Source organism: Trypanosoma cruzi, genomic scaffold, assembly GCF_000209065.1.
Source record: "Trypanosoma cruzi strain CL Brener 1047053517087 genomic scaffold, whole genome shotgun sequence".
Classification (NCBI taxonomy): domain Eukaryota; phylum Euglenozoa; class Kinetoplastea; order Trypanosomatida; family Trypanosomatidae; genus Trypanosoma; species Trypanosoma cruzi.
In genome coordinates this window covers 976,983-990,720 of record NW_001849447.1, presented here as the reverse complement: position 1 = coordinate 990,720, position 13,738 = coordinate 976,983, and the positions used below count along the sequence as shown (strand labels likewise).

The 13,738-nt window shown below is 52.7% G+C and overlaps 2 protein-coding genes and 1 pseudogene across 2 annotated transcripts, besides 3 other annotated features; all 3 read right to left on the bottom strand.

Annotated features, from left to right (window-relative positions):
- Positions 1 to 13,738: part of a sequence feature (areas not merged during assembly with more than two copies in the genome that could not be assigned to a particular haplotype) that runs on past the window's edge.
- On the bottom strand, positions 278 to 3,178 carry Tc00.1047053511301.180 (annotated as a pseudogene).
- Tc00.1047053511301.170 (retrotransposon hot spot (RHS) protein, putative) lies at positions 6,891 to 9,227 on the bottom strand (the record flags this gene model as incomplete). The annotated part of the gene is made up of 1 exon (XM_810401.1): positions 6,891 to 9,227. The coding sequence occupies one exon, from the start codon at positions 9,225 to 9,227 to the stop codon at positions 6,891 to 6,893; it is 2,337 nt and encodes a 778-aa protein (XP_815494.1).
- Positions 11,275 to 11,298: a sequence feature (AT_rich).
- On the bottom strand, positions 11,318 to 13,438 carry Tc00.1047053511301.160 (trans-sialidase, putative; the record flags this gene model as incomplete). The annotated part of the gene is made up of 1 exon (XM_810400.1): positions 11,318 to 13,438. The coding sequence occupies one exon, from the start codon at positions 13,436 to 13,438 to the stop codon at positions 11,318 to 11,320; it is 2,121 nt and encodes a 706-aa protein (XP_815493.1).
- Positions 11,420 to 11,442: a microsatellite.

Genomic DNA, 13,738 nt, shown 5'->3' with positions numbered 1-13,738 from the left:
AAAAGCGGTAAATATTCTCCATGAGGAGCCGCACATCCACACCCTTTGGCTCATGAGCCTGCCACGACTCCACACAGTCCCAAAAGCAGAAGCAAAAACGCCCGAGACACACATCCATGGACGGTGCTTTCGCCAACTAAACCAATGGACATCAACTCGGTGATATTCTCCGAATCAAAAATGTCGTTGCCCAAAGGCGGCGCTGCGTTGGACTCCAATGGGGTCTCTGTCCCCCCAAGCGCTGTGCTCGTGGGAGTCAGTGCAGCACCAACGTCATCCTACACGTTATCCTTGTGGCGAACAATTGTCTGGTCTCTGTTGAACGCAGGCGTGGCTGTGGTGGCATCCGCGGGCGTCGCGTAAGTGCCGTTGAGTAAATCGGGGCCGCTGTTCGTGCCCACGGCAGTGCGGACATGCGTGTCCTCTTCATGGTCAGCGTCTTGTTCTTCGCTCGTGAGCGTGTCGGCATTGGCCGGCTCGTTGTGCACGCTCCTCAAAACATACAGTGAAATTCTGTGCTGCGTCCAATCGTCTTCGGTTCCGTTCCGCAGAGAGCCTTCATCCGCCTTGCCCGCCTGCCCCATCGTCGATGCAGCCAAGTTGGGAGGCAAGGGCTCCCGGCCACCCTCAGGGCGCTCCCCACCGAAAGGTTTCCTGGCTTCAAGTACCTCCTGGCGACTGCCCGCGCTCGGTGTTGGAGACAACGCAGGCGCCATTCCACCACTGCTCGCCGCCTCTTCTTCCATTTCCCCCTTGGCAGCTGGGGTGGCAAGGCCAATTACGTCAGAAGAAAAAGTTTGCCTGGAAACTGTTGGGCCCTTCTTATTTCCTAATGGTTGCGCCGGTGAGTCTTGTCTTTGTGGTGATGATGATGTGGCTTCCTGCCGCGCTTCATCCATGGCGACGGACCCATTGGCAGGCTCATCAGAAGATTCACTTGCGTGGCTGCTTTCAGGCGCACCTTTCGGGGCCGGCACCCTCGCCTCTGAAGCAGCGACTGCTTTCGTCTTCATTAGTGCTTTAAGCTTGTCATCGTACAACGCGCGGTTGTACAGCAGGACGTTGCTCACCGTCACATGAACGTTGCCTGAGTCCCTTTTGCCGTCGCCGCCAATTTAAAAGTGTGAGACGCTGTGGAACCCCAACACTGTTTTTGTCTCTTCAAAGAAGCTGTAATCCTCACCACCACCGTCGTATACCGTCAATCCATCCACGTACACAAGCAACTCCTTAAAGTAATCCATTTCCAGTCCCACCCGATGTGTTGTGTTCAGTTCCCACTTGGCATCCGCCGGCAGCGCCAAACGACTGCCGTTGAAGATTATCTCCCACTTATTTTTCTTCGCCCACAACAGATCAAATGGCGGCGTGCTTTTGTGGTCATTCGTCCTCACACCCATCAAAGGAAAGGAGCTGCCGATGCCCTCCATCACCTCCGGGACCGACACCGTCGCCACAAGAGTGAATTTGTAGTTCGCGAAGTGGTACAGCTGTTTCTGCCCCTGCTTGCCAACAGGCCACTCAGCCCACGCTCCAGACCCTTGGAACGTCAGTCCATCATCAGGATTACTTGTCACTGCCCAGTGAACGGTTGCATTCACGCAGGGGCACTCGCCACTCCATGTATTCACAGTTGACGTGCTGGATAAAAAGACAACCAGCCCTTTGCCAAAGTCACCACCACAACCACTGCGCTTATTGTCATTCTTTTCATTCCCGCAGCCGTATCCCCTCGCAATGCACGCGTCTCTTTCCTTCCAGGCAGCCAAAAACTTCTTCATTTCCTTCAAATTCCCCGTCAAGTCCAAAAAGCAATGTTGTACTGCTTACCTCCCTCCGCAGCAGCGACCTCGTACGAGCAGCGCAGTTTTCACTTTTCCTTCTTCGCTTCTTTACGCAATGACGCTTTTTCTGCGGCGTACAGCAGAGTGCTGGCGGCGACGTTCTCATTCTCAGCGGATATCGGCGCAAAATCATAAATTCAGCTCATGTCCGTCAGCCACAAGTGAAGCCGGCGCGTTTCTTCTTCTCCCTCCTTCCCAGATTATACCGGCCGGCTGATGAGGATGACTTTCTGTCCATCGATCGTCGCGCTGACGAAGCCACCCGGCACGCCGTGCCCTGTACGTGTCCGTGAGTTGCCCCACACGCGTGAAAGAGTGTCGTATGCCTCCGTCCACCGAATCCCCCTTTCCGTCCGCCCTGCAAGCCCTGCGGCTGCCGTCCTCACACGACGTCATCATGCGGAGACCTTTGCCCTCCCATTCAAGCGTCGCAGGCTGGATGCAGCCCTCATGGCTCGTACCATTTGAAAACTCCTTATCATACACTAAGCCGTTGGCGAGTATGATCAAAGAAGCGACCTCTCCACCATTAGTAAGTGCTTGAATGGGCAGCACATAAGAATCATCGTCCTCCAGACGAATGCGTGCACCGCCACCACCCAGAAATTGTTTGTGGGGTTCGGCATTGGGTTTGAAATCCTTCAAAAAGCTGTCAAGAAAGACTCTCAAAGTTGTTTATTGATTCCACTCAAACTCCCTCTTATCCTTATCATCATCTTCAGACAAAACGGTGCTCCTCGCATACCTGGACGACCAATAGCCATCAACAGCCACCTTCGTCCATGGAGCCCCCGACTCGCCATAACCCCCGACAAGAGCACATGTTTCTCCATCAGCCATAATAGTCGTTGGGCTCAATAGGCGGTCAACTTTAATGTCGTAATAATCAAACATCATGCCAGTTCCATTCGCCCACGTCCCTCCATTGAATTCCATCGACTTTGCAGCAATGCCAACACGCAGTTTGCCATCCTTGTTGTTTTTGAAATGCGCTTCAGCAACGGCCACAACAACACCACTCACTCCAAAAAGAAAAGTTACACGTAACAAATCACAACTGACCACCCTCGTGGCATCCATTGAATCATAAATTGATTCCTCTCCAGTGAAAGATAATTACACAATTTGAATTACTCTCCACAACAGCATCACAGGGGCCGCAGCACATCATCAACAAAAAAGAGCGGAAGCACCGCGGAAGTAAACACGCGCCGGGACATGTTGGGCCTCTGCGGCTCACTCTCTCTTCCTTCCCTCATCCTTCCGCTGGATCCGGTCACGCGGCGACGGTTGTGTGTGCGGGGTGCCATCACTGCAGCAACACGTGAGAGCATATAAATATGTGTGTGTGGGCGGTGTGTGTGCTGTTGGTTCTTTCAGCGCCTTAAAATTTCACAGTAGCGATTGGCGTTTGTTTTCTTGCTTTCCCAGCGTGTCTGTCCAAGAATTGGAGAAGGCAGCGGCGGCAGAAAGACAACAACAACGGTACACACCGCCACCACTCAAAGCAAAGCACAAAATCAACATCCCCGCAGCCTTTATTCTCCAGTACCCCCAACAGCATAAATAAATGTAAAATATTTAAAAAGCGAACAGCCTCCCAATGAGGTACCGCGGGCAATGGCGCTGCAAAAAAGACAAATGAGATGGAGCCACTTGTGCAGTGAGGGAAACAAGCGTTGCACTGCAACGGCACGGCGGCGTGACACCACGTGGGGAGCATCGATACAGACCAGCACATCACGTGCAAGAAGACTTGTTTCTTCCGCTCAAGAAAGAAGAAAAGAGCCTCAGCGCCCAATGATGAGAGGTTGCCTGAACCTCCTCGTAGGACCAGCAAGCTCTGTGGGCACAAAGATTCAGATGGCGCTCTGCTGCACGCATTGCGGCCGTTGCGCCCTTCACAATGGCAACCACATCCTCTGGCACCACACGCTGTGGTCGACGCGCACAGCATCCGTCTCCCTCCTGTCCCTCTCCCTGAGAACTCATCGGTGGCCGTGGCACACCCACCGAAATGCCAGAAATCACTTGTTTTTCTTCTTCCCTTACACTTCGAACAACAGCACCGCCAAACGCATGCCACTCCCACTTTCGCGGATTCCCATCAGACACGCCTCCCGCCACATTCATCAACCCACAGCCACACAGTCCGTAAACGCCACGCAGCCGCCCCGCATCATGCCGCCGCGCACACGCCAACACGGCGCCCCGCCACTCGGCGCAAGCAGTGTCTGGACACACAAAACAGGTTGCCCCAGCAAACAACAGCCCCCTCCAGGCAGTGAGACAGGGCTCGTCAGTAACAATCAAAAAATCAGCCCTTCGTCTCCTTCTTCCGCCATGCACAAGGTTCTGCTTGCCTCATGCATCATCCGTGACGCCCGGGCTCTCAATGAGTAAACAAGGCAGTATTCTCCCCTCCGCTCAACGAGAAGCCCATTGAACATTCCCAACCAGTCGTCTCCATGGGCTGTGCATAAGGAGCACCACGGCAAGAATGCACAGGAGCTTATATGCAAATCTCTCAAATCATTCCGCGTCAATGAGGAGTGTGGCATCATACATGGGCTTCACAACAATTTCGGTTGGCGCTTCCGTGAGAAGCCTCCAATACTCACCGCACGAGGTCACAGTAAAGAAAAAGTAACGCCTCCAGTCAAACCGTCATCCCGCGGCGGAGATCAAAGCACAATCCAACAAAATACGGCAAATCATCATATATGCCACAAAGACCATCAGCAGCTTACGCGGCAAATGCACAGCACGAAAGAAGAGCCATGCCCACAAACACGCAACACACAGACACAGTAAGAGAGTTGGGAAAAGCAGCACTCACTGCCATTCTCTGTGAATGGAAATGATAACAGCACCAAACAAAGTGAAGCACCAGTCGGGCACCACATATGGGCCACAGACACGCCCACTCACCCATTCACTCTTCCTCCTCCCAATGGTGTGGCCCCCCTTCACCTCCACAAACACGCCTGTCCGTCAGTTATGCGAGCCTCTGACGCAAGCACTCAAGTGGCGTTTCGGCAATCCAAAATTCAGCACCTCAGAAAAACAGAGGACATGCTCGCAGAGGCCACACGGCTCCTCAACGCACCTTCCAACCCTCCTCACGACTCTGCAATGCGACGGAGAGGAATACAGGCGGCTCTCGTGTCACAGAAGACGGCCAATGGGAGCGGTTTTCAAAGCGCAGAAAATGCCAAGGTGTGAAACAGAAGAGAAAGGAAGAGGTTCGCAGAGGACGTCACCTGCCACGCCTGGCATGCGTCGTCTCATTCGTGCAACGGAGAACCAACGACACTGTTGCCGCGGTGCCTGCCCGTGCGTGCACCTCACAATTGGGCCAATGAACGCCTCAAGGAACATCCTGCCGAGGGCATACAGCTGGCCGTGCAAACAATCCCGAGTCTCGTCAACGTTCCAGCAGCCGCTCCTTTGGCGAGACGTCGCTCTCTTTCGTCCTTGTCTCCCGTGCGCCATCCTCGTATGGTGAGAAAACACCCTCCACAAATGGTGTCATCAAGCACCTCCAAATAAATAAGAAGGGATTCGCGGCCTCGAGAAAAAGCATCCAAAGTTGTAGTCAACGTGAACTCAATAATGCATTTCATCTTCTGCAGCCGCGTGCATTGCAACTCCCCTCAGCCGCCCACTGTTTCTTCCTTCCTTGTAGACCCAAACCGCATGGTACACTTTGATTTGCTCGGATCATCCACAGGCTCATGTAACGGTGCCCACCACGCCCGTGCAGCTCGTGACAGCATCATTTCCCCGTCCACTTCTGCGCCACCGAATAGCGTGAAATAGAAATCTAGAACACCACATCTACAAGGCAAACACACATGCATCGCTCCAACGGGTGCCACCGTGAGAAATCACACGACAGCACACTATCTCTCGCTCTCCCATCAGCGTTTTGCCGTCAACAACAACAACGGCACTGAGAAGCAGCCTCGAGACAATCCCTGAGAGCCGTCCCCACCTCGGCGAGCGACCGACTCCGGGAACCCGGCACTCCAGTGCCGTTCCAGAAAGAACTCCTGCCACCGCCAACCGTGTTCCTCTGTCGCGTTAGCGCACGGAGCCCGCTTCAGAGAAACAACAACACGCTCCATTCAAAACGCGGCTATGAGAGTGCATGACAACAGGCGCAGGGCGCACCCTCTCGGTTTTCAGTGCCGAAAAAGTAAAAGAGCATCAGTGCCGACTTGCTGCAGCACGCACAGTTGTGCTTCTGTTGTCCTCCCTCGTGTTTCCCCAAATAAATCGTATTGCCCGCACCGCGGTAACACGTGCACCCAGAACTCAAAGTGCTGCAATTTGCTTTGGCACGACACAGGTGGTCCGGACGCTTTTAGATGCCGTCAGCCCTGCGCCAACAACGATCCCGTGAGGGAAACATTGCTGGCTCCTGGATTCTCCCGACAATACGGAGCAATTGGTCCTGGCGCCACGGTGAGGCAGTCAAGCATGAAATCGCAAGGGGAAGCAACGATGACGCGGGCAAAAGGAAGCCATTCCACCCTCAATTGAATACGGCGCCCCACTCCAAGCAGTCACACGGAGTGCACTGTTTCCACAAAAGAACTTGGTCGTCGTCCATCCCTTAAAGATGCTTCGTTTAATGATGGGCCTTAGAAAAAAAAAATAAGAGGAAATGAACAACGTAGTCATACTTCATCACCGCTGGCCATAATCATTCTCTCATAACAGAGCAATTTCCCTACTATGCCTCGTATACACACACAGAAATCCACATGTATGAAAAAACCCGCAATGTTTTTCTACCAGAAACCAAAATAACCCGCTCCCTCCATAATCCCTTCTTCGTTCACTGTTACGATCGCTCGCGTTGGACATTTTCCGCATCCGTGTGTGATGCTGCCACCTGATGCTGCTGCATCTGCACTGTATGCACACACAGGCATCCAACCACATGAAACAAGCCCCAATATTTGTTACCAGAACTCAAACTACCCCCGCAATTCCCCAATTTGTTTCCCTATTCATTCCTTTAATTACTCCTCAATTCTAAGACCTTCGTGGAGCGTCTCTGGATGATATTGACACTTGGTACTGGCGTACCTTTTCGTTCCAAAACGCCGCAATTTCATTGTTGTCCGCGCCGCTCACATTATTGGAGTCGACGACATCACATCTCTGCCAGTCATTCATCGGCGTGCTGTCTGCGTGCTGCACGTAAATCATCTCCCACGACAGTTGTCGGGATAACTCCTCCCAACCATTAAAATATGCCGCCAGATACTCAGTGAACTGCCTCACAGTGCTGGTTGTCGTGTGATGCCCACCCGCCGCAGCCATCCGCAGCCCAACGAGCGTCATTGGATTTGACATCACAAAGAAAAAGGCGTCCACCAGCGGAAAGTTTTCCACCTCCGTTACGTACAGCACCCCGCACTCCAAATCAATCCTCTCAGAAAAGTGTTCCAGTGGCGGTAAGACATGGTGCCTGGTGGAGCGCTCCTGTGAGTACACCGCCAGCGCACGGCGGTGGGACTGACGTTGTGGTGATGGACTCAGCTCCCTCAGTCCGCGTTCTATTGCGCTCACAAAAGATCCATTCAAAAATGCAAACACGGTGCACCTTCCAAAATTTTCTGATATGAGATAATCCCTCAGCCACGATATGAGTAAATTAAAATCAAGCTGCTGCATAAACTTCGCCGACTTGAATAATGTTTTATTTCCGAGGTGAGCAGACACCGGTAAATTGAAAATAAATTCAGAACCGCCCGTTTTACCTCGTACTCGGACAACCCTCGCAAGCCAGTAGAGCACCTTCGTACGATCCCAGGATACATCACGTCCCAAACCACTGTATTGCGCGATTACAGAAGAGGTCGCCTCATCGACGGTCTTGTGACACCGTTGAACCCAATTATCATACTTTCGCTCGTCAAAGATATAACGTGGAATGGGTCCCACTTCATCCATGTGGCTCTTCACCACCTGCCAGTACTCCGCTTGCTCCCGCACGGGCTGATGGCGCCTCATCCAAACGCACATCGCCTTCACATCGCTTTCTTCGGGGCAATCCATAACTATTGTTGTGGCACCCCTCCGCTTCACCCATTCTTTGTAGTTCCTCTCGAGTGGGGGTGACACCAAAACCATGCCCCATCCCCTGGGAGGCAAATCATCAGACGGTGCATCATCCGGCTCTGCCACATCGTAAATAATATACCCCTTCACCCCACGATCAGACAGACTCCCCACAAAAGATGCATTACTGGAGTCGCCCATGTACGTCGACACCGTCCTGCTGGTCTTGTCAAACAGGAATTTTCGATCTGCAATAAAGTAAACAACCACTTGGAGTTGCTCCACATCGTAGTGCAGCAGTCGGTAGAGGAGGTACGAGCCGGCAGCCAAAGATTTCCCGATCCCGGGCGTCCCAATCAACACACGTCGCTCGGGCGTAAATTCGGTCCCACCGTGACTGCCAAAAAATTCAGTTAGATCGCCCTTGACGATCTGCCACACTCGCTCCACCTCACAGTTCACGTAGCAGTCACGAGCGGATTCCGCCCCCTTCCGATTCCACGAGTACGGCCATCCCTTGTCCGAGGTGAGCACCATCAGCCTGGGACGCGCTGCACCGGACTGCTGTGCACCATCATCCTTTTCGATAGTTCGGCCAACTTTCCTGTACGTCCATGGCTGCGGTGCTTCCCCTTCCCTCACTTCCATTCCCGTCCCCTCGCCGCCAGGAACTTCCACCACATGGCTCCACCTCGCATTGTACACAGACTCGTAGAACCCCTCCAGTTTATTCGATGCACTCATCCTCATTGAGTTCCTTACGTCCTCAAGGAATGCATTCAAAAACTCATTAGTGATGCAATGAACACCTGCCTTTACCCCCGCAGCAGCTTCTAGCCAGCCGATTAGGGTATTTACACCATTCTCCTCAAGCTTGCGTACGTCTTCATCAAAAACCACTTTATTCCTTAGATCATTCCTGATCCTCTTGTAATGAGACGATGCGTGTATCTCGTTCAATAGTCCCTCATCGCGGATATACCTCGTGGGGTCCTTTAAGAACTCCCTCAGCAAAACATTCCTATTCGTGTCCACAACGCCCCTGCCGCCAAGATTCCGCCAAAGAAAATCGTTCAGCTTCATGTTGGTGCTGCGAGCCGTTGCCTCCAGCAGCACATCTTCCACACGTCTGTCAAGAGTCCACTGGGGTTGCTGCGCTTCCTCCATTCTTATGTGTGTCGCGGCGGGTTGATCTGTGTCACCCTCAGACTCCGGCCTCGCCATCCTCCGACCATTTCCTTGCGGCACAGTGGACGCGGGACCCTCCCCATTGCCACCGAGCACTGTCTCGGGCCTCCCAGGCATTGTTTCTCCTTGCTTTCTTAGTTTGATTGAGCTAAAGCTGAACACTAACCAACAACCAAAAAGAAGAATAAAAACCAATAGGCACAGACACGACAGGCAGTAAGGCAAATAAGAGAATCATCCACACGGTGTGCGACGCACACCACATGCACGAGGACCGCCGCAACGATGGCAAGTGGGTACCATCCACCCAGCACAGTGTTGGTGGGTGCCAACAATAACAGCAACGTGGTGCGCACGGAGGGTTTGCCCACGCATTCCGCTCGCTGCGGTCCGCACCCCTGTGGCACCGCCGTCACCGCACACACTCCACAATAATACATGCGCGCATATCGTCCCTGACGCACACGAAAAAACAAAAGTGGGAAGGGAATTCGGTAAAGCAGCGGCCACACGCAGGGATCACAGATCATACACGCCACAACAGCGATGCATCACGGCAGCCTCCCACGCAGAACAAAGAAAAATTGCACGTCTTATGGAATATCCCCGCAATTCGCACAGCACAAAAGAACCATGAAGCTCCCTTTCTCATTGCATTCGCCATTCATATTCCCAATGCGTAGCACCACAGATAATGCCCCTCCATGGTGAAAACGAATGCCTCATTTTGTTGTGGTGTCATCGCGCAGCCATCCACCTGGGTGGGAAAAAGAGTAAAAACAGGCGTCCGTCCACCTGAAAGGAGGAGGGAAGCAGCCGCAGTGTCCCCCATGACGCAAACACTCCGCGGCCAGTGCCCGGTGTCGTGTGCGGAGTCCGCGAGAAGGTTTTGGGCACGCCACTGTGCCATACGGTGTGACCCCCTCAGAACGCAACAGCTGAAATGTCCCCTTCCGGTCGCACTCGTGGCGGTGGTGGCATCCGCTGCCTCGCTGCGTGCTGCTGGCGTCGACTACGATGCTGCAGTGTGATAGAGGGTGCCCGGCACGAGAGGTGCTGGGCTGGGCGGGCAATCCCTTCCGCGGCGAGACGCTCAGCGCGACTCTTGACCGCTGCGCTCACGCACTTCCCTCCACTCCTCTCCCTCCATTCGGCAACCGCACAGCCGCCAGCACATTGTCCCCGAAGCAACACACAAGTGAAAGCGTCGTAGCATATCTCTCGAGAGAACAGAGCGACGATCACACGCTGCGGCAATCGTGCCGAAAAGTCCGACGCGGCCGCAAACGCACCCACAGCAGCAGACAAAAAAAGAGATCTGACACTCCGTGCCACGTCCTCGTGCGTGATGGTTCGGCATTTCAGAACAATACCGTCACACGCCGTGCAGCATTCCCACAGGGGATGAGAGCCACGGCGCACTCTCAATGCATCTTTCTTTTTCATTTCCGCAAAATGCAGCAGTTGCCAGCACCGAGTGCACGAGAAGCATCAAGCTGCACTGCAACATGTACGCCGTGCGGCTGTGTGTCTGCAGACACGCAAATAAAAAAAAGAGCCGCGCACGTGAAGAAACAAAAGAACACGCAGCGGAGGTACAGGACAGACAAAGAGAAAAGAAAGAAGGCAGCCGAAGCTCAAGATGGCACGGCAGCCCAATCTACGGCAATCCACAATACGCTTGTAGAAACAAAAAATAAAAACTTAAAACAAAAAAAAAGAGCAAATTAAAACGCAAAAAACAGTCCCCTTGAAGAAGTTCTTCACGCTCACAAAAAAAAAAAGGAAAAAAATAACACGGTGAAGCGGAAAAACAAAAAGCACGTGTATATTCTTCCTGCAAAAGTAAAAATATATTTGCGTCAGCCGTTCAGCCTCCTGGTGTCCACACAACACCCACATTTCATTCGGACGTTCAGTGCGTTGCTGCACATCTTAAATCCCTTCTTCACCGCACCATCGTCGTGGAGCTCAATGCCGACTGCACGTGTCGTCGGCCGACGGAAACGCTAAAGACATCCCGCCATTCTCAACATATTCCATTATATAAAAAAAAACAAGCATATAAAATAAAGCAAAAACAAATACCCCGCGGTGCATTCCCGGGAGGGAGAGCACGCTTTTAAATAAATAATTGCACAGGCGGAAAAGGGATATTCAAACCAAAAATAAAATATATAAAATAAAAGGTACGTCCAAGCAAAACGTCAATTATTTAGGAAGGTGCGTGGAGAGGTACATTTTGCTCCCGCTGGAGGCAGGGGTCCCGCCGCGTTACGCCCCGTAGAGGGCCACAAAGCCGCACAGCCCAGCAGCAGCAGCAGCAGCAACACGCCCCCAAGCATGGAGCCTTCGCTCTTCTTGACTAGTTTTGGTTCACCGACACTCAGTGGGCGGTTGTACAGAAAGAATTTCGTCACTGTCGCACTGCTGCCGCTGTCTCCCTCGTTGCCCCCAATGTAGAAATATGTGATTTTATGTCCCAGCGCCCCAAGTGTTGGTATCGTCTCCAAGCTCCCCACAATCACACCATCCACGTACACGGAGCCCTTGTGGCCGTCCTGCAGCATCAGCGCCACTTGGTGTTCTTTCCCCGGCTCCCAAGTGCTTATCTGTGCTTTTGTTTTCCCGTCAAACACCGTCTCCCACGTTTTATTCATGCTGTACGACAGCCCAATGAACTTCTTACTATTACTGTTCTCCAGACCCGCACCCAGCAGAAAAGTACTCTTCTTCGGAACCTGGTGGATGGTCACCGTCGCCACAACAGTAAAATCGTAGTTCACAAAGCCGTACTGATTATTATCCTCCCGGTTGTTCACGGGCCATGTTGCCCTGGACCCAGGCCCCGTGAAGTTGAACCCATTTTCGACCTTCGCTGCCTTCGTCACGCTTGCATTCACGCAGCGGTAATCGTCGATCCACGTGTCACCACCGGACGATGTATCGGACAGGAATCCAACCAGACCAGCCGTGGGTGTGGACGACTTGGAAAAGAAGGCGTCAGGCTGCGCCCAGGTACTGAGAATGGACTTGATCGTATTCAGCTCCTCCGTCATTCGGGCAAGTGAAATGGCACTGCCTTTTTCATTGTCCCTCTGTTGTAAAAGATGCAACCTCCCATCCGAGTGCAGCAGGGTGCTGGCGAGCTCCCCCTTCCCAGCATTGTCCATGGCAACGGGACCAACATGAAACGTGCGGTTGTTGTCCGTAACCCAAAGGCAGAGCGCAGTGGCCCTTTTATTTCCCGAGGTGTACCCTCTCTGAATGTACAGCATTACCTTCCTTCCCTCAATGGTGGCGGTGGTGAGGGCTCCCACACGAAAAATTTCGTATAGACGAACTCCTGGTTGTGAAATGACCCACACGCCTGAGAGTGTCCCGATAGCCTCCGTCCACGTTTTCCCCATGTCACGCGACTCGTACACACTCTGGCCATTCTCGCAGTCAACGATCATGAGAAGTGATCCCGTCTCCCATTCGGTGATGCGGGGATCAAGGCATCCTACAGGAGAAATGCTCTCTGGGAACACCCAGTTGTTGCCGTTGTCCGTCGAATAAGTGATCGAGGAGAAAGGGTAATTTTTCCCATTCACCATCAGGGGAAACACAAGCGTGTCATTCTGCATCACAATGCCTGAACCACCAGCAGTCACAACATATATCAGCTGACCTTGAGTGTGATTGGGGATATGTTTTAAAAGCGACTTGGGTTCACCCCAGTTGATCGTTTTACTCGGTTTGCCGTCCGTGGACTGCGTGGCCACACCCTCAACCAGTTTAATATCCCAGCCATCTTTCACCCACCTCCCACCATAATCATCGCTGTAATATCTTGTAGTATAGCTTCCCACAAGCAGAAACACCTTATTGTCCCTTGCAACTGCTGTGGGCCGGTACAAAAAACACACATGATCATTGCCATTCCCACTTCCAAAAACGGTGTATGCCCTCCATGTACCAGCATTGACCTCAGCGACAATGGACGGCCACGAATCCGCAGCCTTGATGTACCCAGCCACAATTTCGTAAGGCTTAATCCCAAAGAATTCATGTCCATGGACGTTATACTCGAACAGGCCTTGAGCAAAGGCAACCATCACTCCACCAGCACGGACAAGAGAAGGCGCAGCAAATGCCTTTTTCACTCCACCTTCAGACCCCTCTTTCGACAGCACCTGCGTCTTTTCCGGCACAAAAATATCGGCCCATTGAAGCAGCTGCGCATCCCCGGACTTACCCTCCACAACGGCTGCAGCTCCACGGCCGCAGCACATCATCACGACGAGGAGGAACAGCACCGCGGAAGCAAACACACGCCGGGACATGTGGGGCCTCTGCGGTTCACTCTCTCTTCCTTCCCTCCTCCTTCCGCTGGATCCGGTCACGCGGCGACGGTTGTGTGCGGAGTGCCTTCACTGCAGCAACGCGTGAGAGCATATAAATATGTGTGTGTGGGCGGTGTTTGTGCAGTTGGTCCTTTCAGTGCCTTCAAAATTCGCAGTGGCGAGTAGGGCTTTTTTTCTTCCGTTCTTAAAGTGTCTAAGAAGTTGGAAAGAACAAAATTCCTAGCATTGAACAAAAGGGTCATGAAAGAAATTTACGAAACAATAAACGCCATCATCGCT